Here is a 27,916-nt window from a genome sequence, read left to right as displayed (position 1 = left end):
TACTCAGAACTTTAACTTTTAGGAACACTTCGGCCACAAAATGACCATTTGTAAATCAGTCAGTGCGTTTACATGCACAGCTTAGTCAAGGTACAGTTGTAGCTCGACTAGGTCATTTAAATGGAGTACTGTCCTCGTCCCAGTATACAAGGTAAAGGTGGAGCTCATTTTAATGACTTTATATACTGCTGGGTAGTTTCATCTGTAAGAACACATCATCATTTATTTGATTATTATTGTTTGTATTAATTATCTGAATCGGCAAACTATTAAATCAAGAGCTTTCGATTTACTGGTCCATGTACGTCCCAACCCTCACCTGTGGTCATGAGCTCTGGGTAGTGACCGGAAGAATGAGGTCACAGATACAAGCGGCCAAAATGAGTTTCCTCTGTGGGGTGTCTGGGCTCAGCCTTAGAGATAGGGGGAGGAGCTCGGACATCCGGAAGGAGCTCGGAGTAGAGCCGCTGCTCCCTCACATCGAAAGGGGTCAGTTGAGGTGGTTCAGACTTCTGATCAGGATCCTCCTGGGCTCCTCCTGCTAGAGGTGTTCCAGGTATGTCCCACTGGTAGGAGGCCCCGGGGCAGACCCAGAACACGCTGGAGGGATTACATATCTCATCTGGCCTGGGAACACCTTGGGGTCCCCCAGGAGGAGCTGGGAAGCGTTGCTGGGGAGAGGGATGTCTGGGGTGCTTTACTTGGCCTGCTGCCCCCGCGACCCGTCCCTAGATAAGTGGATGAAAATGGAACATATTAGCTAAGTATACCAAATAAATGTAGTGGAATAAAAAGTACAATATTCCCTCAGAGATCTATCAGAGTAGAAGTATAAAGTAGCATAAAATGTAAATGCTCGGTTGAGGTGCAACTACTAAATATTTAAGTATGGTACTTGAGTAAATGTACTTTGTTTTATTTCACCACTGCAGACAGGTAATCCTGATGAGTGGATGAACACATGACAGCAGGAAAAAAACACTGTGTAGGAAAAACCATATGACAAACAGGAAAATAAAATCCCCTACAAAATAAAATGTCCCTATTACTGGCGACGCCTGTCTGTCTTACAGAAGTGCGTGGAATGAACTTCCTGTTGTGCATCAGGAATCTGCTGCGTCAAGTTGAACGCATAGAGACAGGAAAACACAGGAAACATATTTGACCTTCAGAATAAAAGCATAGTTATTTTATTAATGTGTTGACTGATGAGTTGTATTTAAATATATTAAGTAAATCAAGTAAAGTATAAGTACCTGTGAAATCTTTGCAAAATCTAGTTTCAATATCATTTTTTGACACAATGAGTCCCTGAGGTCTCCGAAACAATAGAGCTGAGCTTTGAAACTGCAGTCGCCTCTCTAGTATGAGCACACATACCTGACCTATTCTTATTCTCATTATACTGTGACCTTTCACATTCTTTGGTCCATATTTTGCATATTCTTGCACAAAATGTACGCCTCTGTCATTTTAAAATAAGTATATTGTAGATATTTGTATGCATCTGCACCAGCAATAGCCACAGCTGGAGGCATGTGGTCTGTACAAACAGATGTACGTCCATCCCATTCTCATGAACAAGATATCTCCCGAACGCACTGACAGAATTTTTCATCAAATTTGGCACAAACATCAACTTGGACACAACAATGAACTGATTTTGGTGGTCAAAGGTTAAATGTCACTGTGACCTTGTATCCTGTGCATTCTTGTGAAAGCAAAACCTCAAGAGGGCCTTCTGGGAATTCCCTCAAATTTGGCACAAACATCAACTTGGACTCAACGGTTAACTGATTAGAATTTGGTGGTCAAACATCGAAGGGCAAGGCTTACGAGGTGTGCGTCATAAAACATGTTTTCGTCCATAACTAAAGAAAATTAATGTGCTAATTATGATAAAATTTCATACAAATGTCTAACGGGATAAAATGATCATGTGAAGACATTTTATATCCGAAGGGTCAAAGGTCAACTTCACTGTGACATCATAATGTTCTGCATAAAACATTTCTCTGGTCATTAATCATCATCATATCTCAGACTGAACTGGTGACACTAATCTAGAAACTGTACTGATTGTACGCATCTTCTGTGCTGTCGGGTTGAAGATGTGTGTGAAGTGTCTATGTTTTCCATGTTCGAAGCATTGTCTACGGTCATGGCTCCACATGAGCCTGGACAGACATGGATGTAGTCTTTTGTTAAACTTTTTTCCCACATTCTAAACAAATTTTTGTATATGTTACTATTATTTATGTATATGTATGACTATTTATATGATTATGTTTATTGTTATTTACTAAAACTTCAAGGCAAAATCACTGTTTGTGAAAACCTACTATAACATGTAATTTATTTTGACTAAATTTAATTTTGTCTAAATATATTATGATAAACATTTTGTCTAAATTAAATTTAGGCCGTGTCTTCAGTTAGAAACACCTCCCAACCCTCGTGTGACTGATGCTTTTATTTTGAAGGGGATGAACTGGATGCGGTGTAGTCTTCAATGTAACCTGACGTCAGCTGGTGAAGTGACACTTCCACTGAGTCGCGGCCTCTCCCCTGGACCGTCCCCGTCTTTCTCCTGCTTTTATCGGCTAAAACAAGCTAACGGACCGCCGGACAGAACCGGACCGAACTCTGGGCTCTTCTCTTCGGCTGCGGTGTCTGACGGCGTCGGTAACACCGGAAACAGCGGCTTGTTAAACATTAAACACTTCCATGACGTACTTGTAGTGTGTGCGGTGATGGAGGAGAGCTGCTGTTAGATTTTAAATCAGTGTAAAGTGACTCGGACCGCAGCTCGTTAGCTAACATCACCGGATCACCTCCATCGGTGGTTTCCATCGCTTTAACCCGCAGCAGCAGCAGCCATGGCCGGGGGACGGACCGCTCTGCTTCTCCTGCTGTGTTCGTGTTTCCACCGCGGAGGATCCTTCAACCTGGATGTGGACAAACCGTCCGTGTTCTCCGGACCGGAGGGCAGCTACTTCGGCTTCTCGGTGGACTTCTTCAAGACCTCGGACAACCAGAAGTAAGAGGACGATGATGATGATGATGATGATGATGATGATGATGAAGAAGATCATGTTCTGTCTGAACCCTACTGGTCATTTATGATCAGTTTGTAATGATCGATTCCTTCATCACAACTAAAGTCTGATACTAAAGTTAAAGTATCAGATCTAAAGTGTAGAAACACTGTAACAAATGAAGTGCTGCATTCAAAGATTCACTCAAGTCAAAGTTCAATAACACAAAATATACTTAAGTTCTAAAAGTACAAGTACTCATTATGATGTATTAGATGTATTCATGCAGTCATGTGTTCATCAGGTTAATGTTGCAATTGGTAAAAGTGGAGCTCAGTTAAATAACTATATAGTGCTGGGTAGTGGGGTTGCAGCAATATACCGATATTAAGGTATGCCATGATAACCGAGGACATCACATTTTTGGTTTCCTGTTTCCTTATACTTGATTCTGCTGATCTTAGACCTGCTGTCCTCATTCATGGACACTTTTTTCGTGTCCAACAATCTCTATATCTCTGCCAAGTCAGTCTGATCACATTCGTGTCTGACACTTGTGTATTTATGATTAATAATGTTTGATAGGCTATGGCAACACATTTGACCAATTTTAGCAACAGTAACAAGCTAAGACACTGTTAATTAGGAAGTACTCCATTGAAGATATTGGGAGTTTATTGAGGTCATTGGGACTTTACTGTTGTTGACAGTATTTTTTTTTTTTATTCTCAGTGGGTCCTACTGATCCCAGTTAGCTCAGAGAAGTTAAAAATCCACATCAAACAAAAGTTAAGGTCTCAGGAGGATATAAAATTTGACAGTTATTGTACCGTGTACATTTACTTATTTACAGTATTGCAATAAAAAAGCAACTGGATGGAGAATTTCACCTTTATTTTAATTATTTTCCAAGAGGAGACTTTTTACACTTACTTCCATTAACAAAAGTGGTTTCAAGTTTCAATTATAGTAGTGAGACTTTTGATTTCATTCCTTCGAGGGTCATTCTGACCGATAATAATAATGTTTCTGTGATATCGTGATACCGATAAACTGCAATACTCTCTGAGACCGTTATCATACCGTTGCAACACTACTTGGTAGTAAATAGTGTGTCGTGATGCCATTGCAGGTGTGCCATGGGATTATTAATGTAATTTTCAGTTGGGCCTATAAACAAATTTAATTTAAAAAACCTCCACGGAGAACCTATTTGTCACTGTTCGCATGTTGGAATTTTAAGTGTGTGACACATCAAAGCCCTGATTGGCAGCCAGTGTGAGGGATGATAACATTTAAAAGGAGAACACTGTGAGTGGGACAATGGATCGCTTTATTGTACGGAGCAAATTACAACAAAGCACCAGCAACAATGACCTACCACTGAAAGAGACAGTAGACAGTATCATGAAGCCACCCGTCTCACATTTTCCTATTTTTATTATTTTATGTTGTGGTATGTAATTTTATGTTTAATCTATAGGCTAATCTATAGCCATCTGTAAAGTTACCAAAGCTGTCAGACAATTGCAGTGCAGTAAAAAGTAAAATAATAACCTCTGAGATAACAGCCTACAAGTACCTCAGATCTGTACAAGACAAGTACTTAAAAAATGTTCTTCATTACATTCCACTACCACCTTTGTGATGGTGGTGATATTTGTATTTTCGGAAAAAAAGTCTTTAGCTTCATAAAAAGTTTTTAGTAAATGTGGCTAACAGTTTTCTGAAACTGTTTGTGATGGAAGATTTTACCCAAAGTGCTCATGTCCTCATTTCCATTTCTGTTGGAGTCTCAGTGGAATGTCTTTGTTACCATTATAACACTCATGATGTGTCTGCAGTTTTCCTCTTCTTGTTCCTGTCGAGTGTTGGTTTTTTAAAAGACACCAAAAACAGGCAGCTCATGATCTAAACCTCTTTTATTATGTAGCTTTATTCTTGTCACCAGTGTTAGATTCCCTTAAACTGTTCTCTAAAGTGTATCCTCAGTGCACAACATTGAGTTTAGTGAACCTAGTGATGTTAATATGACATCGTGCATCAGGTCACGTGACATGTTAATGTGCAGTTTTAAATGATGTGTGTGCTGCATATCAGGAGACAGAAAAGAAAGTTCATCCTGATAAAGAAGGTCATCTCCGTTTTTAAAATGTCACTTTCTTTTTTATTTTACTAATCAACATATTGAGTGGCACGCAGTAAAATATATTTAAAAATATTTGTCAGTTGGTAAAAAGCTGTAGTTAAAAAACCACATTCCTCTGAGATATACTGAAGAGTGACATGAGTTGTTGTTGTAATCTTCCTGACAGCCTAAAATAATCCGCTCCATCAGTCAATAAAACTGTCTCAGTCTGAATGAATCAGTGTCCATAAACTCCACAGTGTCAGACAGAGTGTAAACAGTTAACTGTTTTGTGTTTCGTGCGAAGTGTAATCCTCCGAACGGCCCTTTTGCTTTGTGGCCAAGTTAGGAATATAAATCCTGTTTCACTCTGCAAGTAAACAAAGACTTTCTATATTTCCTGGAGCTCTGCTCTGACCCTGCAGCATCACCGCCAGATAGTGTTTGATACAACAGAGCAACACTGACGTAATGATGCTGCAGATGGGCGATACATTAAAGGAAATCCTTAACATGAAGGGCCTTTTCACGCCTGAAAGTGTGAACCAAGTTCTGCTTTTTTGTGACATCATCTACATTCGATCCGGATAATAACGGAGACGAACTTCCTGGATCAATAACTGCAAGTGAAATGTTGCTAAAACACAAATGACTCTTCTTTCCAACCAAGACAACGAGCTACATGTCATTAAGACAGTCTGTTAGATAACATAATGAACAGATAACCATACTCCATATTGTACCGTATGTGATCAGCCGGCTGTGAGCCCAGTGAACAGGGACTGTCTATTAAGTGCAACGCTGAAAAGAAAAAGTATTGAGCTGTGGCTCAGAGGTAGAGTGGGTCGTCCACCAATCGGAAGACCAGTGGTTCGATCCAGCGTTGCCAGGTGTACAATAATTATCGTATTTGTACGATAATTTGGCCCTTTGTACGATGTACGATCAGTAATCCCAAAAAAAGGCCAAATGTACGATAATTTGACCATTTCATGAGTGTGTGGTTGTAATCAGTATGCCAGAGTTTTTTGTGAGCCCTGAAGGCATCTGTTCCCATGTGACATGTTTCCAGCCAATCGCACTTTTCTTAGCGTGACATACGGGTGACGTTTGTCTCTGAACAATGAGCACGATTGGCTGAATGGTCAGCTGTACCCGCACCACGAGGCTCTAGGACCCGTCAGGAAGTCGAGCGAGAATGAGATTCAAAACAGAAGAAGAAGAAAAACAGAAGCAAGGAAAATGGGGAAAAAAGTAAACCAATAAAGTAAACACTAGAGTGACTATATTTGCCTGTAGCGCATCAGTGGGATTGTTATTTTGGTTATGACGGGTATACGATAATTTCCCTCAAAATACGATAATTTTAAGTCTGTGGTACGATAATCCTACATTTCCCACCTGGCAACGCTGGTTCGATCCCTGGCTCCTCCAGTCTGCATGCCAAAGTATCCTTGAGCAAGACACTGAACCCCAAATTGCTCTCGATGGCTGTTCCATCAGTGTGTGAGTGTGTTAAAAACTGAGTAGCGTATGGCACCTTGTATGGTAGTCTCGGGCCACCAGCGCGTGAATGGGTGAATGTGACTCGTAGTGTAAAAAGTGCTTTGAGTGGTCAGATGACTAGAAAGGCACTATACAAATGCAGGTCCATTTACCATTTACCAAAATTTACTCTGAAACACTGCAGGTCACCAAATATTAACTTCACACTTTGCAAATTATTTTTATGTGCCTAATGTTTTATAATCACACCATTTAAATAAATCATTTGCTATTGTTATATTTTGTGAGTAAAATCTGAATCTGCAGTGTAACCAGTGACACGTCTCAGTCAGGTAACTGTAGAATAATGTTTTCCTCTGGAGAAGAAGTCCATGTGAATGTCATCATGTGATCTCATTTTTGTGAATCATAGTCTCCAAACTTAACAAATCCCCCGTCTGATGATGTCACTTATTACATATATCTGTAACAACTCCCATCTTCACTCTGAGCTCTTCATCAACACACGTCTTTGTATGTTTTTAAGTCGTGTCGCGGCTCGAGGAATGGAAATGTTCATTTGTTGGTCTCGTCCCAGTAGGTTTATTTGTGTAACGTTTCGATCTAACAGACGTTACAATATGACACATTACATAACAGTTATACTGGTACAACAGTGAACAGTATTATACGGCAAACCTCCATCTCAGACCAAAGAATGTAAAGTGCAGATCTGATCTATCCCTTAATTCTCCTCTCCTCCCTCAGGTCAGATGTTCTCATTGGAGCTCCTCGGGCGAACACCTCCGGCGTTGTGGTGGAGAGGGGGGCGGTGTACAGCTGTCCCTGGAAGAGCTCAGCCTGCCAGCAGCTGCAGTTCGACAGCTCAGGTACCAAAAACTCTCTTTTATCTTTCACGTTATAGGGATGATGTTCAGAATTACAAAGATTTGGTTTTGTTCCTGCCTGGCTTACTGAGGCCCTGTTCTCCTACATAAAAACATTAACCCTCCACAACTACCGTCATCTGGTCGTTGGTTTCTTAAAGGTGACAGGGTGCATACACAGTACACAGGGTGGGGTGATGGTGGGGTCAGCAGGGACCCTGTGACCTCCTAGTTGGTTAATCTGGCCTCAGCTGCTGCCCTCCGTGAACAGTGAAACTACAACATGTTGAGGGTTCTGGAGTGAAGATAGGCAGACTGGGAGTATGATCGTATCAAGCTGGTTAAATTAATAATATTAAAACTCCAGATTGGTGTTCCAACAGCCCCTTTTACACTGCCTCTTCAAAATGGGAATTTCACGCTGTTACTCCGACTCACTGTTTTGTATTAAAGGTGCGATTGTGGAATGGCAGGACAGAGTTGTCTCGCCTTTAAGGCAGCTAATTTTACAGCCAAGATGTTTTCATACCTGAGCTCTTAAACCAGTTGGATTGTATCTATCTGTGGTTACACACATTTCTCTTTTGTGGTGATATTTTTGGCAGTGTAGCGTCCAGTAATTGCATACTGTAATATACACAGGAAATAGTATGAAATTACTGCATACTATTGAATAGTAAATGATCTGCAGCCTTTTTATTTTAAAAAGTTAACTACATTAATTAATTCATTTGAAAGCACCTTATGGTCTCCTGCCTGTGTGAGAATAATAAAATGAGGGGGAGGTGAAGTGCACTGCTGTGTTGTTTGCTGCGTTGCTTCGCCATTGTTAGCATCTAAAGTTGTGCGGTGTTGTGTCTGTGTCACTCTGCGGTTAAAGCTCCAAAACACTAGTTGACAATAATAGACAATTTCAAACACAAATACACAAATCGGCTTCACTATAACTCGCAGCATTCACAGACAAACACTTGTCTTTATCTGGACACATTTTCCCCACAAATACAACATGCTAACGTTATTAGCACAAGCCTATGGCATTTTACATTGTATAAATTAGCCTAGCAGCTAGGGGACTTTTCCTCTGCTCATATGAAGCCAGGGACAACAGCAACATTTGACAAAGGTAACGTTACACAATTTGGCTCTATTACAACTCACAAGGTTCACTGACAAAACAACTGTCTTATACTAAACACGTTTTCCCCACAAATACAAAATGCTAACGTTATTAGCACAAGCCTATGGTATTTTACATTGTATAAATTAGCCTAGCGACAAGCAGAGATTTCCTCTGCCCGTATGAAGCCAGGATAAATCACACATAAGACTTTAAATGCTATTTTTGTGGAGGCTTTATTCTCTTCACAATTTATTGTTGATCTGTGAAATTAAAATAAATAAAAGCTTTGTTTCCACTGAGGGAAATGGTTTCAGCTTACAGAAACAGACAGGAGGTCTGCGTCATCGCGACGTGTAGTTACATTTCTGTGGAGGTGCACGTCAGGCTACGCCATAGCTATGGCGTAGATTCAGTGCAGAAGTATAAATTCCGCCTTAATGTCTCCACCACAGATGAAGTTGTTTAATACTGCAGCGTGTGTTGGTCAGCTGGTCTCTTTAGTTAACGTTACTGCTTATCGACACTCCACTCTGTCAACATTAGTCTCTGGGTGATGGCAGGAGAAAGTATTCACAATATAGTTTGTTTTTGTCTCTTAAATATAATCATAAAACAAACTTACAAATGCTGCCTTTTGTAAAGATAAAATACAAGTTTACTCCAGCATGTCAGCGCTGTAGACTGTCCGCATGCTGCTCTGCCCTCGCCTGTGACCGTTCATTTTAAATGTTGATTTGTGTGGAGACACAGCAGAGCTGCCATCATCAACCTGGTGTTAAGTTGATTCTGTCAGACGATGTCTTGACCACAAAGTAAGTAGTGTCGGGGTCACTTCTCAGAAGTTGGCTGTGATGCAGTTTGGTTTTCCTGTTTTGGTTTACTTAAAAGAGAATAAAGAAGAAGAGACTGAGCCCTTTTCATGTTCGGGTACAAAGAGACCTGGAGACATTGATGTGGACACAAGTTGTATTGACACAAAAACAGTATTTTAAATAAACCATGTGGTTCCATGTCGACACAGTCTGCTTCAGATAAAACAAATCTTATCAGACAGTTTACTCACTCAGCTCTCTGCTGGTTATCACTGACTGAATCTCCATCAGCGAGGCTACAAACAGACATTTCCTCCAGTAAAACCAGTAGAGGAATTTCACACTTCATTTCTCACCATGCTTGTCCAGTTAAACTGTTTTTAATGTGAAGCAGCAGGAAATATCAATCAGAGTCAATTACAAACAGTGACACTGGATTACAGGCTGCAGTGTTATAATATTTTATTTTAAATGATCAATATGTGCAGTACACACTTCTCAGATCAACAGAACAAAGATCCACAACAACACAGCAAAACAAGAAAAAACAACAACATGTTTACCCCAGACATCAAACATAAACTCAGAATCTTCATATCTGACTTGAACTTTGTGCCGTTTGGTGGTTGGATTGTATTTCAAAGTGATGATCGACGATGGGTTTTTCCTACACCAGTATAAAGGCAGTTAAATGATGAAACCTAAGATGGTGTAATACCTAGAATTTGTGCCCTCTTGTGCGTTTTGACATGTTTCTGGTTTAGCGCCCGCTGAGTCCATTAATCAGCACGAGTGACGAGTGAATTTTACAACCTTAGAAACAAATAGTTCAAGTCCATGATTATATTTGTTGAAGCCTTTATAAATTAGGGGTGTAACGATCCACCTATTGAGATCAGTGTATGTCATATAACCTTGACAGTTATTACTGAGCTGAATTTGATACTTTTGTTAAACGATGTTGTTGTTAATCTGTGTTTAATGGCTGTTGGTTTAAGTCACTGCATCTCCTGACAGAACAGCTCGGTTGAAGTTCATGCTGCATGCACGTTTTTTCAACCGAACATTGTTGAAACAGAGCAGCTACTGTTGCTGTAGTGAGAAGTTAGCAGAGTGAGATAATCGTCCAGGCAGGTACATCATGTCTTACCTCATAACAGCATTGTTTACATACGGCATGTGCTTTGTCTGTTGACCCATATTTTTTTGTCCATAATCTAAAATATTTCCAAACTGCTGATTTATTCCTGATTCAATAACGTTATTCTCATCATCTGTCTCTCAGCTGCTCGCATTTATCTGCCTGCTGCTGTTTGATGGTGACACAGAATTTCAAATGGTATGGCTATGATGATGGATATTCAGTATGGATCGATGTTTTCACTTTGCATCGATGATACTGGATAGTTGATCATTGAATTGATATATCGATCCAGATCCATGAATCACATGGTAACATCCCTAGTAACTAGTGTTGTCACGGTACCAAAATTGGGACCCACAGTACGATACCAGTGAAAGTATCATGGTTCTGAGTAGTATCACGATACCACAGCAAAAATGAGGCAGATGTGCCTTTTGTCATTTATGAAAAGATAAATCACTTTTCTATAATACATCAATGATATTTCAATGGAATAAATTACTTATTGACTTATTCATACTTCAAAAACAGCATCAATTAGTGATTAACATAGGGGGGATCAAAATAAAATAAATAAATAAAATAAAAATCAACCAGCCACACTCCTCCCCTGACAAGTAAAGAACAGTCCCTTCATAAGTAAAGAACAGTCCCTAAAGTGCGGTGAGTGTTTGTGGTCCGTTACCTGCCACAAAGAGAGAAATGTGAACAGCTCGTTTCTCCTCTAACACGCCACATTCTGTGTGCCGCCACGGCTCCGTTGTTCAGGTACTTCTGAGCAGTCATGACACCAACGAAGAGGAAATTATTGGACCTGGAGCCTGGCTTCTTGGTCGCCGGTAAACTGCGTTATCTTGCGGTGGCCATAGTGCTCCGCCGTATTCCTGTCTGTGACCCCCGTTCAACCCACAACCGGCAGGGTTCGCCTTTCGTTTCAGCTGCTGGTTGAAATCTGTACTCACACAGCGTGCTCCTGAATGATTTCTTTTGCTCGCACAAAACTATTTTTAGTCGCAAATGCAAGTACCGTAGTACTACGGTACTCCAACATTATGGTAAAATATGTACCGTGGTGTTTTAGTACTGCGGTCTACCGTTGGTACCAGTTTACCGTGCAACACTACTAGTAACCATGATTGGTTGATATGAAAACACAAACGATTGCAGAACTCTAGTACGAGTATCTTTTAACATTCACCATCTGAACCTTCAGCAGAATGATCAGGGCCAGACCACTTATTTATCACCAGGTGTCATTATCGTCCATCTGTCCTCAAACACACACAGTGAATGGCTGCAGCAGAAAAATGCAATAAACCGTTTTAAGTTTGATTTCATGAAAATCTTAAAGTTAAAGTATGAAAACTTTTAGATTTTATTTAAAACACAAATGAGAGTTAAGCTGACTGAAGCGTCTCTGACTGGAGGCCACTCTGATTTTCATCAGTAATAAGAGGCAGCAGCAGCTTTGCCAGCGTGCAGTAACAGAGGATTATTGATGGAGTAATAAGCTGAGCCTGCTGCTGGTGTCTCGTGTTGGGACACATTCAGGAATGTGTGGTGGAGCAGGAGGTGTCTGGACTCGTCCCTGGACTCCGTGAGGAGGTGAACTCCGGCTCTTTGTGTTCCTGCTGTGATGCCAACAGCTCTCAATGATAATAGTTATTTTATTTATTGTTTCAAGTTGTTGGGAGAGGATCAATGAAAGGAGACAGGAGCTGCAGCCTCGCTGTATCCCTGGAGATGTTCATACAGTTTATTCTTACAGAGACATTTGGCAGGATGTGTTAATGTCCTTCTTTTTAATAGCTTCCTAGAATTGTTCTAATTTCCTCTGTAGCACTTTCACTTTGCAGGAGTCTTTGTTAATTGGTCACATACAGACAATAACGCTTTTGGTTTTGTTCCAGTTCAATTTATTGATTATGTTTTTATGGGTCCATTATTCGTGAAATAGTTCCCAAGGTGACGTCTTCGAACTGTCGTTGTCTGTGAGGTGTCACAAATAATGATGACCTGATACTGCAGCTCCCGTCAGCATTCATATTTTGCTTTCAGCTCTTTGTTTATCTGTCCTGCAACAACTTGACTTTACTTACTGGTGCAGTTTTCAGATAAGTGGCTGTACTCAGCAGTCAGACACAGTCAGAGACCACAGTGGGACATTGAGCAGCTACAGAGACAGATATTTCCCTCAGGAGTTGGTGGACACCAAAAACAGAGCAAACAGAGATGAAGTACAGATATTGTATTCCTCCAGAGGTTAAATCTTTTCCTCCTCGGACCAACATGGTGTTCTTGTCTTCTCTTCTTCTGTAATTTTTTCTATCTAACTAGAATCCAAATGTGTGAGACAATAACAGGGATCACAATCATGAGTCCAAGCAAACGAACAATCTCCATGAAAACTTCAGCTGCTTTAAAATCTCTTTCAATGCAGTAAGTGATTTATCATTTTTCCTTAACTAAGGAAATATTTTAATGGATTCTGTGCAACTGTATAAATTCCTGAGCTAGAGAGAAATTAAGCCTTAAGTGTCACACTTATGGAGAAAACTTAAGGTGTTTTGTGCAACCAGTCCCTGATATTTACTGCACTCAAAAGTAATATTAAATTTAATTCAGTGTTAGTGAAAGTAACAGTAGAAGTAAATATTGGTAATTGTGAAGATCATGTACACCACCTTGAAAATGGAGCGCCCATTACACTTAAAGAAAAGCAAGGTCATCTTTACAACGTGAAGGATTTAAAGGTTGAGTGTAGGATTTAGGAGGATATATTGGCAGAAATTGAAGATAATGTAATAGGTATATTTTCTTTAGTGTATCATCACCTGAAAATAAGAATCATTGTGTTTTCGTTACCTTAAAATTAGCCGTTTATATCTACATAGGGAGCAAGTCCTTGTCTGTGGAGATCACCATGTTGCACCACCATGTTTCTACAGTAGCCCAGAACGGACAAACCTAACACTGGCTTTAGATTTCCTATTTTTCTGTTGGCCACCGTAGTCAGCAGCCCATCTGTGATGAGCAGTGTTGGAAATGTGAAACTAAACCTATGATCCAACTTGCATGCTAGGACTATTAATTTGCCAAACTGTGCAGTTTTATTTTGTTGTAATGAGGTAACAAAACCGCTAAGGGTAACTGTTTCAGAGTGAAAGTGAAAAGAAACTCAAAACTGTGCTGTAATGAAGAGTTTTTACTTCATTAAATTACTCCACCTTATTGGAGTGACGTTCATCAGGTGGAGAGAACGCCTCTCTAAATTAATGTTAATGCTGCAATCAAGTTGTCCAAGCTTTAACTTCAGTTGTTGCAAATTAAGTTGTGAATATTTAAGATGAATGGGAAACACTTCAGATGTGAAATCAGCAGCCGATAATGAAAGTTTAGGAGAGCTCGTCAGCTAAAGAACCAACAGCATCTTCTATTTATGCCTATAATTTATGTTTTTCTGATATTTAATAAATGACAGTATCAGTTGAGCCTGTTTCCTGTGTGACAAGAAGACACACGTCAGTTTGACAGAGTGCTGGTTTCTTAAAGACGCTAAAGTTCGAGAGAAAGTGCCAAAAGGAAATGAGCAGGACATAGCTGCAGACTGGACAGATACGTTTAAGTATTAAATTAATTGGATGTTCATGTAACTGAGATGTTTCTGTTGGATGTGTGGAGTCATAGAAAGTAAGGACCAACATATCCCCCTCATGTTTCCTGTCTGTTCTCTACTGTGTACTGCTGCCAAATAATGGTACAAGAAGTCTTTAATATTTAAGGGAGTAACTTCGAACCCACACATTTAAGGCACGTGTCCACACTGTACGTCATAGAAAACGCAGAGCATAAGAAGCACCAGTCTGTGTTTTGTTGCTAGTTTATCAGCATCACTTTGGGTGTGGACAGTATTGACTCATGATAAAGATTTACTTCTAATAATCAGCTGGTGGAAACACAACGTATGAGAGGTGTGATTTCACCACGTTTGGTCTTCTACTGAAACACCGCAGCCTCTCTAAACCACCGGTGACTAAACTCAGAGACTTACAGCTTTCACAACCCGCCTCTTACATGATTTACTTCTCTACTGCCTGCAGTCATTCTTTAAGAGTAGGCGTCTGTTTTGAAATAGGGTGTTTTCTTCTGTGTAAAATGAGTCCAAAGAAAAGATCTCAGTAAAACTGGAAACAGGGCAGAGGAGAGTAGAAACAAGCCAGGTGTTTTACACGGAGAGAAAAATAATATGATGTAACTTTAATTGTCCCCTCGGAGCGACTCAGGTCATGTAGCAACAGCTGACTCATGCCCCACAGACATAAATATTATTATCTCTACCAGGCGTAACCCTGGACAGGATCATGCGTGATCCTTTCCAACTAATCTCTCAAACTACTGGACCAATCAGCCTCATATTTTGTGTGCACATTTATTACTGTATGCTTAAGGAACTCTTGCAATGATTCTCAGTTGCTGAAATATTGTTTACACACTGTCTTATTACGTCATTGACTTGTGACCACAAGTTTTGTTGCAAGACACATTTTGGCCTTCATCGTGCCTTAAAAACTGACATCAGTAGAAAAGTTTTGTCTCATTTTAAACTGGAGAATCTTCAGATTATGTCCATACCTGATATGTAATGATCCAATAAAGTGAGGCACAATACATGATAAATAAAATAACTGTTAATCTCCATCGCCATCTTAGCTGTAAGGGAGCCAGGAGGGACCATCAGCCCCAGGTAGTGTACCAGACTTTAAAGCCAGTTTTCATAGCGGCCAAATAATGGTACTGCAGTTTCTGGGAATCTGAGACAAGATGCCCTGCAGCACAAAAAGACACTTTCCCATTGACTTACATAGCAAAAGAGACATCTGTATAACAGTGGCTAAATTTTTTTTTAGCATCACAACCCACCGTAAAATGACTCTTCTCACTATCAAGTTCAGTTCAGTCCGATAACATTTGTAAAGTCTAGAAATCATTAAATCATTTCATCTCCATTCATGTTAGCAGAGCACTGACACCACATCAGGAGTGTTTCAGAAGTGTTTTACCTGCTCGATTTTGTAGACTTGCAGATTTTGTTGTTAAAGTTGGTCCAGCTGGTGGGTGGTGCTTGGCACTCCTGTTTAACTGCATCCAACATGGCGGCTGGGTCACAGTCTTTCTTATTTTACAGCTAAAAAGTCACTAAAATATGTTTTTGAAAAATTCTGAGGTGAGAATCAGGCAACGCAGTAACAGTCTTGACACATCTTTAATGGGCGACAGTTTGACCACAGTTCACAAGCTGCGATTGACGTGACGACAGCTGTGTTAGAGACTCTTTAACTACACTGTACTGACTTTACTGAAGTAACATTGTTAGTGCAGGACTTTTACTGAGTATTTTTACTTTGTGGCATCAGTACTTTACTGCAGTGAAGGATGTGAGTACTTCCTGATTCACTGCTGGAAACATTCAAGACAAAAATATATCTGGTGCACAAAAGAGGGAGTTACTCAAAAACAAACAGTGAAGTGTACATAGCAGTGTGTGTGTGTCTGTGTGTGTAACTGCGACTTGTTGTATAGAGTCTCGTTGGTATTCTGTGGGAGACCTCAGCCATGAAAGTAGGAAGTAACAAACTCACCACACTAACACAGCGATGCCCTGCCCCCTCAAACACACACACACACACACACACACACACACACACACACACTGCAGCTCTTTTCAGAAACGGGGTATGCGTAACGTTTTTGGCTCCATCAGTCTGTTAAAGTGATGGTGTTTTGTATTTCAGTGAACGGTGCTGAGCTGAAACTGTGATAATTAACAGGAAGACGACTGTTCTCTCTCGTCTGATTGGCTCACATCCACTGATGGATCTAAAAACTTACTGTGGGTTAAAACTTAACTGAGGTTGTTAAAAAGTGAATTCTGCTCCTCGTTTGATATTGTTTGACGGAACAGATGCGTTAAATGACAGGACGTTAAAACTTGACAGGACTCCAGTTGTTGTTCCATTCAAGTCCTCGCCAAACAAGTTCACACAATGCTGATTCAGCCAATCACCACCAGGGAAGCTCTTAGTGTTTCTCAGTATACTGGAGTTAAAGTCAGAACAGACTTGAAGAGAACGCTCTGGGGGGGGGGCGGGGAGATGAGGCGAGCTCACCTGCAGGCAGATGTCTCAGTACGTTTACATGACGTTAGAGAAAATGGATTTATTGTGTTAGCCAGTGAGGCAGAATTTCAAAATAAAAGCACATTTCCAAGAAGATGACAGATATGAATTAACGTTTTCACTTTACATTAGTGATACTGAATTGCTGATCACTGAATTGATGTATTGGTCCAGACAGATGGATCAATACTGCAGTTTCTCCTGACCTATCAGTACATATACAGTTACTGATGTATCTACAGTTAATTAATGTGGTCTGATGTATCAGCCTGGCTCATTTCTCTAACAGCAGCACACACATGAATACCTGACGTACACCAGCCTCTGAGCTGTTGAGGCCTGTTCTGTCCATAAAAGGTGAATCTGTCTCACACAGCTCCGACAAATCTCCTCCAGTCTGTACAGGATGTTTACGTTTCAGCAACATTCAGTCAGCCGGCCGCAACAACAAGCAGCTGCCCTGCTGACGTGCCTCTGAGCCAAACATCCTGCAGACACTGAGACCCTCAGACCCACAGACCCTAAAGATGACTTTACAGACCCTACTGACCCTGTAGATTAACCTACAGACCCTGTAGATTAACCTACAGATCCTTCAGACCCTTCAGACCCTACAGACCCTGTAGATTAACCTACAGACCCTACAGACCCTTCAGACCCTACAGACCCTACAGACCCTTCAGACCCTGTAAATTAATCGACAGACCCTTCAGACCTTACAGACCCTGTAAATTAACCTACAGACCCTTCAGACCCTTCAGACCCTACAGACCCTGTAAATTAACCTACAGACCCTTCAGACCCTACAGACCCTTCAGACCATTCAGACCCTTCAGACCCTTCAGACCCTACAGACCCTTCAGACCCTACAGACCCTTCAGACCCTGTAAATTAATCTACAGACCCTTCAGACCCCACAGACCCTGTAAATTAACCTACAGACCCTTCAGACCCTTCAGACCCTACAGACCCTACAGACCCTGTAGATTAACCTACAGACCCTTCAGACCCTACAGACCTTACAGACCCTAAAGATGACTTTACAGACCCTTCAGATCCTGCAGACCTTACAGACCCTACAGACCCCACAGACCCTGCAGACCCTACAGACCCTTCAGACCCTACAGACCCTACCCACCCTTCAGACCCTACAGACCCTTCAGACCCTGTAAATTAATCTACAGACCCTTCAGACCCTACAAACCCTGTAAATTAACCTACAGACCCTTCAGACCCTACAGACCCTTCAGACCCTACAGACCCTGTAGATTAACCTACAGACCCTTCAGACCCTACAGACCTTACAGACCCTAAAGATGACTTTACAGACCCTTCAGATCCTGCAGACCTTACAGACCCTGCAGACCCTTCAGACCCCACAGACCCTGCAGACCCTACAGACACTTCAGATCCTGCAGACCCTGCAGACCCTACAGACCTTTCAGATCCTGCGGACCTTACAGAACCTTCAGACCCCACAGACCCTGCAGACCCTACAGACCCTTCAGATCCTGCAGACCCTGCAGACCCTTCAGACCCTACAGACCCTTCAGATCCTGCAGACCTTACAGACCCTACACACCCTTCAGATCCTGCAGACCTTACAGACCCTGCAGACCCTCCAGACCTTTCAGATTCTGCAGACCTTACAGACCCTTCAGACCCCACAGACCCTGCAGACCCTACAGACCCTCAGATCCTGCAGACCCTACAGACCCTCAGATCCTGCAGACCCTGCAGACCCTTCAGATCCTGCAGACCTTACAGACCCTACATGCCCTTCAGATCCTGCAGACCTTACAGACCCTTCAGACCCTTCAGATCCTGCAGACCTTACAGACCCTTCAGACCCGCAGACCCCACAGACCCTACAGACCCTTCAGACCCTGCAGACCTTACAGACCCTTCAGATCCTACAGTTGACCATACACACCCTGCAGATGACCCCACAGACCCTGAAGAAGACCCTACTAACCCTGCAGACGACCCCACAGACCCTCGAGACCCAACAGACGACTTCACAGACCCTGAAGACAACCCTACAGACCATACAGATGACTCTACAGACCCCACAGACCCTGCAGATAACCTTGACACCCTGCAGACCCTACAGACCCCATAGACCCTGCAAATGACCCCACAGACCACACAGATGACCCTGAGACCCTGCAGACCCTAGAGACTACTTCACAGACCCTGCAGACCCTGTAGACACTGCTGCAGGCTCTGGTAGAAACTGATAGACTGAACACTGATGTTGTTGCCTCTGGCTGTAGTGCTGTTAGTCAGTGGCCTAGTTATGTTGCCCTCTGTGTGTGTGTGTGTGTGTGTGTGTGTGTGTGTGTGTGTGTTTCCCTCCCACAATAGAGTTCTTTGTTGTTGATCTAACCTACATGATTGCTGGCCAAAGCTTTACTGGACCAGAGAATTAACTGGAATTCTTCTGTGTGTGTGTGTGTGTGTGTGTGTGTGTGTGTGTGTGTGTGTGCGTACGTACGTGCGTGTGTGTGTGTGTGTGTGTGTGTGTGTGTGTGTGTGTGTGGCATTATGACTCTGACTCAGTGTGTTAGTCCGTCCTATTCTTGCTGTCTAACCATGAAGCACCACAAGCTTTTGTTCCTACTTGATTTTTTCTTTTCTTCCAGAAGTGTGACTCCTCCACAAATATACGTTTACTGGTGCGGCTCATAACAGGAAGTGTGGGGGAAAAAAGATATAAATATGATTCTGAGGCCACAGTCCATCCACATTAAGACTGTTAAATATATAAACACATCTTTTCCTCTCAGTTTCAGACTCAAACTGATAAAATCTTGAAACTCCAGCTCAGTGTTTGAGTGTGTCTGAGCTGACATGAGCTGAGCTTTTGGTAAACAATGATGTAAGCTGCTTAGTGAGGGTGGAGCTGTGAGACTGTGAAGTTAAGATGTCAGACTCAAGTTGTTTCTAACCCTCTCTGAACACTCACACAAAGTCACAACTATGAAATACATATCTTTATCATCACCACAGCACCGAAATCACTTTTCATACTTGTTTTGTTGTTGGACAACAGGAACAGAAAATATGTTGTGAACTGTGCTGCATTAAAACAGAAGCAGGAGGAGACTGAATGGAGGTTTAACACTCAGCAGAGGAGCAGAAAACAGTTTCAGAAAAGTGACTGAAGGACTGAGCGATTTAACGACTATGTACAATATAGTTATATATTTTCAAGCAAGATATAAATTTAGACAACACCGTTTATATAGGTATACCCCAAGTTGCTGCTCCTCTGTTTAATCTGTCTGTTCATTAGTCTACAGTGTGACATCAATCTGTATGTTGCACATGCTAAGCTTAATCAGTCTGTGAGATGAATGAAGTTACTGCAGCAGCACACGTACAACTCTGGGAGGCAAATTGCGTTTCCATTATCAGTTTAGACGTGCCGAGCCACACCAGAGATGGACCTTCTCCGCAGTAGGTCCAAAAGCCGGGCCTCCTGCCCTCAAGCAGGTAGCGGTGATGTCTCGCCGACTGCAGCCAACATCCGATGACCCTGCTTTTCCCTCTCAAACAAGCCGTGTGTGTTTTGAGACTTTCCTCACCTCTGTCTGCAGGAGACCAGAGAGAAAGGTGTTTAAGAAGTCGTACTGAGAGTGTGTTCATCTCTCAGTACGTCTGTAGCTTCTGACAGAATCTCCGTGGTTTGGAGTTTAGTTTCTCTCCTTCGTCCTGTTTTTACTTCCACCTTTATTCTGACACCATCCTTCAGATAATTATGTCTTTTATTTAAAGTGATTTAAAATCAGATTTTGGACTCAGTTGAGCGTCACAGCCTCACAGAGCTGCTGTCGTAGCTGTGGATCGTTTTTCATCATGTGACCGTCGACATGAACTAATTTCTTTGGTTCAGGGTTGAAGTCCTCCATTGACAAACCAAAACACAAAGAGACAAAGAGTCTGTTGCTATGGTTACAGTGCTGTTAGGATGGTTACTAGCTGGCACAAACACTTGGCATCATGACCAACATAATTACATGTCAGGGAAAAAAACATCCGATTTGTTTTTCTGAACTCTTATGTTTTTAACCCACAGTGTGGGATGGTACCAGAATACTGCGGCCACTGCTTTATCAGTCACACAGTTTTTTGTTTTTTTTTTAATCCAGCAGCTGACGTTTGTCATCAGGCCGGAGTTTCCCAACTTGATGGAAAATCCCCTACATTTCCTCCCTGTCTGCCCATAACATGCCAAACCAGGCTTAAATATTTATCTGCCTCTTATCTGTGTGCTGTGTCAGATCTGTGTGGGACCTCTGCTTTTGTTTCAGCAGCCACTCACAGAGCTCGCTGGTGTTTTTGTCTTTGAACGCAGCATAAGTTGAGCCAGCTGGCACCAGGCTGAGAGCAGGGCGGGGCCGGCTGCTGGCTGCCTCCTCATTACTACACATACAGACACAGTGTGGATACAGGACACTTTATATACTCTATGGACTGTGGGATTGATCTCGTTAACTGGAAACTGATTAATGAAAATAAAACTGTCCACTGAAAGCTGAAAGGTTATATATATGTATGTATATGTCATGAGATCAAATTGACTCAGTTTCTTCTCAGTTTAGTGTCAGTTTTCAGTGACATTTTGATTGTTTCAGTTTAGTTTTTATTGTTTAATAATGTTTAGTTTAAGTTGAGTTTCATTAGTTAGTGACGGCTGTGACTGGAGGCATTATGTTTACTAGATGTCCATTCATCCATACATACATATGTCCGTACCATGCTTGTGAACAAGATATCGCAAGAATGCCTCAAATGCCCACTTGGACTCAACAATCAACTGATTAGTTTTTGATGGTTATAGGTCATAGGTCAAAGGTCAAGGTCACTGTGACCTTGTCTGTCTCATTCTTGTGAACGCAATATCTCAAGAACACCATGAGGGAATTTCTTCAAATTTGGCACAAAGGTTGACTTGGACTTAAGGATGCGCTAATTTGTTTTTGGAGATCAAGGGCTAAGGTCACTGTGACCTTGCATCTGTCTCATTCTCATTAAGGGAATTCCTTTTTTTTATATTTGACACAACTGTCCACTTGGACTGAAGGATAAACTGATTTGAATTCAGTGGTCGAAGGTCCAAGGTCAATTTCAGTGTGACCCCACAAAACATGTTTTCATAACTCAAGAATTCCCACGCTAATTATGACAAAATTTCACACAAATGTCTAACAGGATAAAATAATGAAGTGGTGACGCTTTATATAGAAAGGGTCAAAGGTCAATTTGACTGTGACATCATAATGTTCTGCATAAAACACTTCATGGGCAGTTATTCAGTGTCATATTTCAGGAACAGAAGGGGAGACATTTGGTCAGATACTGAATTGGTGACTCTAATCTTGAAACTGTGCTGATTGTATAGATCTTCAGTGTGTAAAGCATCCATGTTTTGACAGACATGGATGGAAACTGTGGCAGAAACTTGACTGGCGAGCGGAGGCAAACAACCACGGGGAAGTAATTCTAGTTATTTTTATTTCCTTTTTAATTTTTGTTTTCAGTTTGGTGTCAGTTTCCAGGGTGGGTTTGCTTGTTTCAGTTGAGTCTATTGTTTAAAAATGTTTAGTTTTAGTTTTGTTTTTATTAGACCCTGTGGTGAAGAGGGGAAGGGGGGTTGTAGCCTCTCCTCCTGAAGTCCCCAACCATCTCCTCGGTCTTCTCCACACTGATGCAGAGATTGTTTGAATTTGCACCAGTCCACAAGTTCTTTCACCTCTGGCCTGTCCACAGTCATTGTTGGAGGTCAGTCCAACCACAGCCGTGTCAGCCGCAGAACAATCACATGTGAGGAGCATATACAGCAGGGGGCCCAGGACACATCCCTGTGGGGAGCCGGTGTTGAGTGTGATGGTGGAAGATGAGATGCCATGGGTCTAAACAGACTTTTGACTGTTTGTCAATAAGTGAAGGACCCAGTTGCAGAGAGATGGTGTTAGTCTTGGACTTTTGGATTTTGGACTCTGTGTTCTACGACAATTAATATTCATCAGTAATGATTATATTAATTATTATTCTCTCTTTGTCTCTTTGCAGATGACAGGAAGAATGACGCAGGAGTTCCGATGGAGTTTAAATCCAAACAGTGGTTTGGTGCCTCGGTACGATCTGATGGAGAACACATCCTGGTGAGAAACACACACACAGAATGACACAATGATTGTTTCCTGGTCTGAACCTGGCCTCCGCTGAGCAGCATCCATGTTGGTCTGAGTTTTGTGTGTGTGTCTTCCAGGCCTGTGCTCCTCTGTATCAATGGTCGACTTTTGGCGTCTCCGAGCGAGAGCCGGTGGGAACGTGTTACCTGAAGAAAGGATCGACGGTGGTCGAGTACTCGCCCTGCAGATCAAGTCTGTTCTTTTCTTTTCTCCACTGAATATCTGTAATACTAATAAAAATAATTCATCACCTGTTTACCTGTAAAATGTGTGATATAAATTATTTTTCTGTCCAGAGTTAAGCTCACCTGAGGGACAGGGCTTCTGCCAGGCCGGCTTCAGTGCCGATTTCTTAAAGGTACCAACTTATCTTCCTTTATTTTTACTTCTTTCACAGTGTTTGTACATTGTGGTATTCATACTTTCGCTGAAGTAAAGGTCCTGAATACTTCCTCCACCACTGACCTGAGCAGCCAATAATGCAGTATTTATACTCATGCGTTGACTCAACGCTGTAGCCTGACATGCACCACCCCAGAAATGTAACTATGTGTCACGGCAAGTAAGCTGAAACCATTTCCCTCAGTGGAAACAAAACTTTTATTTACTTTAATTTCACAGATAAGAAACAATAAATTGTGAAGACAATAAAGCCTCCAAAAAATACCATTTTAAGTCTTGTGTGTGATTTATCCTGGCTTCATATGAGCAGAGGAAATCTCCGAAAGCTGCTAGGCTAATTTATACAATGTAAAATGCCATAGGCTTGTGCTAATAACGTTAGCATGTTGTATTCGTTTGGAAAATGTGTCCAGATAAAGACAAGTGTTTGTCTGTGAATGCTGCGAGTGTGTTTAATGTGTGTTTTTAATCAATTAAACTTTATAGCACTTCATAGCAACTCCACCATCTTGGAGGTGTAACTGCAGAGTGACACAGACAGACCACAGCACAAGTATAAATGCTCATAACAGCGTAGGCCCGTGCATAGGCTACGGCGTAGAGCTGAGGCACAACATAAATTCCGCTTAAGAAGTGAAAGTAATAAAAATCTCTCTTATATGTCCGTGTGTCTCCAACGCGATGCATCAGTACGTATTCTTGCTTTTATCATCTTTGTATATCTTGAAACTCAGTAGGAGTTTGATTCCAAAAACACATCCATGTTTTCACAGATGTGAGTGTAAACTGTAACTGCAGCTTGTTCGCTGAAGTACACAACCACAAGGCGGTTATTCTAGTTTCTTTGTTTTTGTGTTTTCATCAGGACAAAAGAGTGGTGGTGGGAGGACCTGGCAGCTTCTACTGGCAGGGTGAGTGTGTGTGAGAGTGTGTTAGTGTGTATTAATGTGTGTGTGTCCATGTTCATGTCATCTCCCTACAGTCAGCAGGTGAATTCTGCAGCAGCTCACTGTGAATAACAGAAGATTAGGATTCCCCTCCTGAAACGCTGAGTTGCCAGTTGGCAGTTTTCTGTCCTCAGAGTCTCTGACAGGCCTTTAAAGGAGAAGTCCTCTTTATTACAGCTTGGATCCCGTTTCATACTTTGACTTTAATCAGTAATAATAACTTTGTGTTCACAAACTAAAAGTACCCTGCACAGTTTTTTCCACTTGTAGCGCTGTGGAGCTGTGCGTGTGTGAGTGGGTCCTTTTGTTATCAGGACACATTTGGGAGTGTTTTAAGAATTCTGACGCTGTAACAAATATTTAGCTGCAGATCATCGAAGACACGTTTGTGTTGTTTGTCTCGACCGGTGACTCGGCTGCATGTTGTGTTGTGGTGGTTCGTGATGCTGCTGGTTCAGAATGACACGCTGTGCTGTGTCACTGTGGGAATCAAACACATCATCCAGAGGTCATGTGATGTTTCTGGTGCTGTGACTCTGCAGTGTGGCGAGCGGTGTGGATGTTTACTCCAAGTTCAGGAGCTGGTTCCACAGAGACTTCACATGGACGTTCTCTTGCCTTTTCTAATGTTTCCTCACTCTTCTGTTCTTCACACTTTAAAAAGAGAACCCTGCTAAGGTCACATCTCTCCTCTCACACAGTGCTGTGGGTGGTGGGTTTGTGTTGAGACCACCAGAGTCCGACTGGCAGCGGTCTTGATCTGGTTCTTTGTTCTGCACCAGGGTTCATTGTAACTGAATCAGACATGATAGGTGTGAGACCACCGTTTGATTCAGTGTGACTGACACTCTCAGCAGATATCATGATCTGTGGTGTCAGACATGATGGGAAACAGACTGTCCTCATGTCTGCAGAACCTTCATGTTTGACACAGTGACAGATTCACATCATTCAGATCACCAGATCTGCAGCACCGTCACCAGCTTAATCAGCAGGTGAGGGTTCAGACAGGGCGTGTGTGTGTGTGTGTGTGTGTGTGTGTGTGTGTGTGTGTGTGTTATGGTCTGACACTAGAGGGTGTGATGGACAGGCAGACAGAGTGTATCCTGAACGCTGAGTCGTCACTGCATGTTTCCTCTCTGGGGTGTGTTTGCCTAATTATTGCTTCCTGTTGACTCAACACACACACACACCCCTCTGGTTCTGATTAGACCCTTGTTAACACTGTGTCTCTGCGGCTCCTTTAATTACATGTTCTGTGTTTTTCTAAACCAAAAGTGTTTCAGCCTTTAGCCAACGCATTCTGTTCCTTAGATTCTGCTCTGATCTACCTCCTCCTATTGTTCCTTAATGTTCTCCTTCTCTTTCTTAAAGTCCCATTTTATTCTCCAACATTCTCAGCTCTCTTCTGTTCTCTAAGTTCTCCTTCTCTCTCCTCTAATGCCGGGTGCACCCTCACCATATCAGCCCGATTATAGCCTGACAAAATGTCGTACAGTCTCGGCTTGTGTAGTGTGTCATAGCGGACGACAAGCGACGCCACGTCTGAGACACCTCACGTTCTGACAGAAAGTCTAGCATGTTTGATTTTCTATTTGTCTGCTTCCGTCACAGCTGTCACATTGACCAATAGGAACACAGAACGATCTGCTTCCGTGGAAACTGTACGGCAACAACACCCTAGCCTTTTAGATATTTCCTGTAGGGACGTTACCACTCAGAGTAAAAAGGGAAAAAAGATGGTGTGAAACAGCAGAGGCACTTTGTCAACCTGCTGAGTACTGCCATTAGCATCAAGCTAGCAACGAATGCTAAGGAGACAGATATAAAGTAAGAAAATTTTACTCACCACAGCTGCAGAGGCTACCAGCTTCATTTGAAACAGACTACCTTATTAACGGGCCGTTATTTATTAATCCCTCTGTATTTTTATATTTTTACTTTTTATCCGCTCCCATTGCCTTGATAAAGTTAATGCATCGTGCTGTCATTTCAAACTCAACACTTCGTGTATCTTTTTCAAATTAAAAGCCCCGTATAACTTTGGTTGAGAGAATTCATTTTCTAAAAAGGCTTTTATTGTGAAACATTTGCAGGAAGTTGTTGTGGAGGATTCAGTGACTTGCATGTTTGTGTACGGTACCTCAAATGTAGCTCCGCCCATCTGGTGGTGCTTTTTATGTTACTACAACATTTCAGCTGGCACATGAACAGACACAGTGACTCAAATGTTAGTAAAAGTAATAAAATAGGACAAGAATAACCTGATAACATCACACACGTCATGAAAGACAACCGGGGATAATTGGTGTGTACCATCGTGGAGTGTGTCATGTCTGTCGGCCAAGTCACGGCATGATTTAATGACTCCCCAATCACCAAATCTGACGCAGTGACCATCGGAACAGACAGAAATGTCGTGTGGTGTGAACCCGGCGTAACGTTCCCCTTCTCTCCTCTGTTCTCAAATGTTCTCTAACTTTCTCCTCCCTCTTCAGGTCAGCTGATTTCTGATGACGTCTCTGAGATCTTCGCCCGGTTTGATGGACACCTCTACACCACGTACGCAAACACTCTTGCCACCGGGTCGGCCATCGCTCAGTATGACGACAGTTACCTCGGTAACCACACACACACACACACACACACACACACACACACACACACACACAGGTCTAAATTAAAGTAGAGAACATTCTCCTGCCTCAGCAGACAGAGTTCTGTAATGATCTATGTAATGTTCTCAGGGTACTCTGTGACGGTCGGAGACTTCAACAATGACGGAAAAGAAGGTGAGAACAAAGATTAATCTCGTCCTTTAATTTAACGTAGAACACTTCTGCTCCTTTGGGTTTCTGTACTAAAACATCTGATGACAACGTGGACGTTCTCTACAGTTTTCTGTCAGTTAACAGACCAATCAGCTCATTGATGAATTGTATATTAATATAGATTAATGATTTATGATGATCAAACAGTCGCTCGCTGACTGAACTAGTGAGAGTTGTGTTTTTCTGTCCTCTACAGATTATGTGACCGGAGTTCCTCGTGGGGACAAAGCACTGGGTTATGTAAGTGTTAAAGGTTCAATACACACACACACACACACACACACACACACACACACTGATCCCCACAGGATGGACAGATGTGTGTCGTCGTCATGGTGACAGAAGACTGTCTCCATACAGTCTCGTGGTGTCAGTTCAGTGTCTGTGCACAGTCATGTTTTAAACTGCCGATGTTGAAGTGTGTGTGAAGCTCGGTTGACATCCCGTGTTGTGTTTAATGTTTTAGGTGAACATCTTCAACGGCGCCAACATGGAGTCCATGGTGAACTTCACAGGAACACAGGTGAGCTGGAGGACACCGCCTACAACCCGGATGGTTACTGTTTATCTGTATCTGTTTGAGCCTTCAGTTTGGGACCAGACTGATGTGGAGATCATGTCACACAGATTATTAGCCCATCTGGCCCGCGTTGAGCCAATCAAAACCGTTTATCTAATATGGGGCGGGTTTCAGACAATGACTGACAATTTATAGACGTGATGACATAATTTTTCCGATGGCA

General features: G+C 42.0%; 1 protein-coding gene across 1 annotated transcript in view; it reads left to right on the top strand.

The window, feature by feature from the left end:
- Positions 1-2,734: 2,734 nt before the first annotated feature.
- Positions 2,735-27,916, top strand: part of itgav (integrin, alpha V) — a 46,708-nt gene continuing 21,526 nt past the window's right edge. Inside the window, exons 1-10 of the mRNA XM_033617287.2 lie at positions 2,735-3,040; positions 7,420-7,541; positions 22,872-22,963; positions 23,071-23,185; positions 23,290-23,351; positions 24,261-24,306; positions 26,841-26,963; positions 27,090-27,134; positions 27,370-27,413; positions 27,640-27,696. Coding sequence (XP_033473178.1) covers positions 2,880-3,040; positions 7,420-7,541; positions 22,872-22,963; positions 23,071-23,185; positions 23,290-23,351; positions 24,261-24,306; positions 26,841-26,963; positions 27,090-27,134; positions 27,370-27,413; positions 27,640-27,696 — 867 coding nt within the window. The 5' untranslated portion in view covers positions 2,735-2,879. The remainder of the gene's footprint in view (positions 3,041-7,419; positions 7,542-22,871; positions 22,964-23,070; positions 23,186-23,289; positions 23,352-24,260; positions 24,307-26,840; positions 26,964-27,089; positions 27,135-27,369; positions 27,414-27,639; positions 27,697-27,916) is intronic.

This window comes from Epinephelus lanceolatus, chromosome 14 (genome assembly GCF_041903045.1).
Source record: "Epinephelus lanceolatus isolate andai-2023 chromosome 14, ASM4190304v1, whole genome shotgun sequence".
Classification (NCBI taxonomy): domain Eukaryota; kingdom Metazoa; phylum Chordata; class Actinopteri; order Perciformes; family Serranidae; genus Epinephelus; species Epinephelus lanceolatus.
This window is presented reverse-complemented; position numbering and strand designations above follow the sequence as displayed.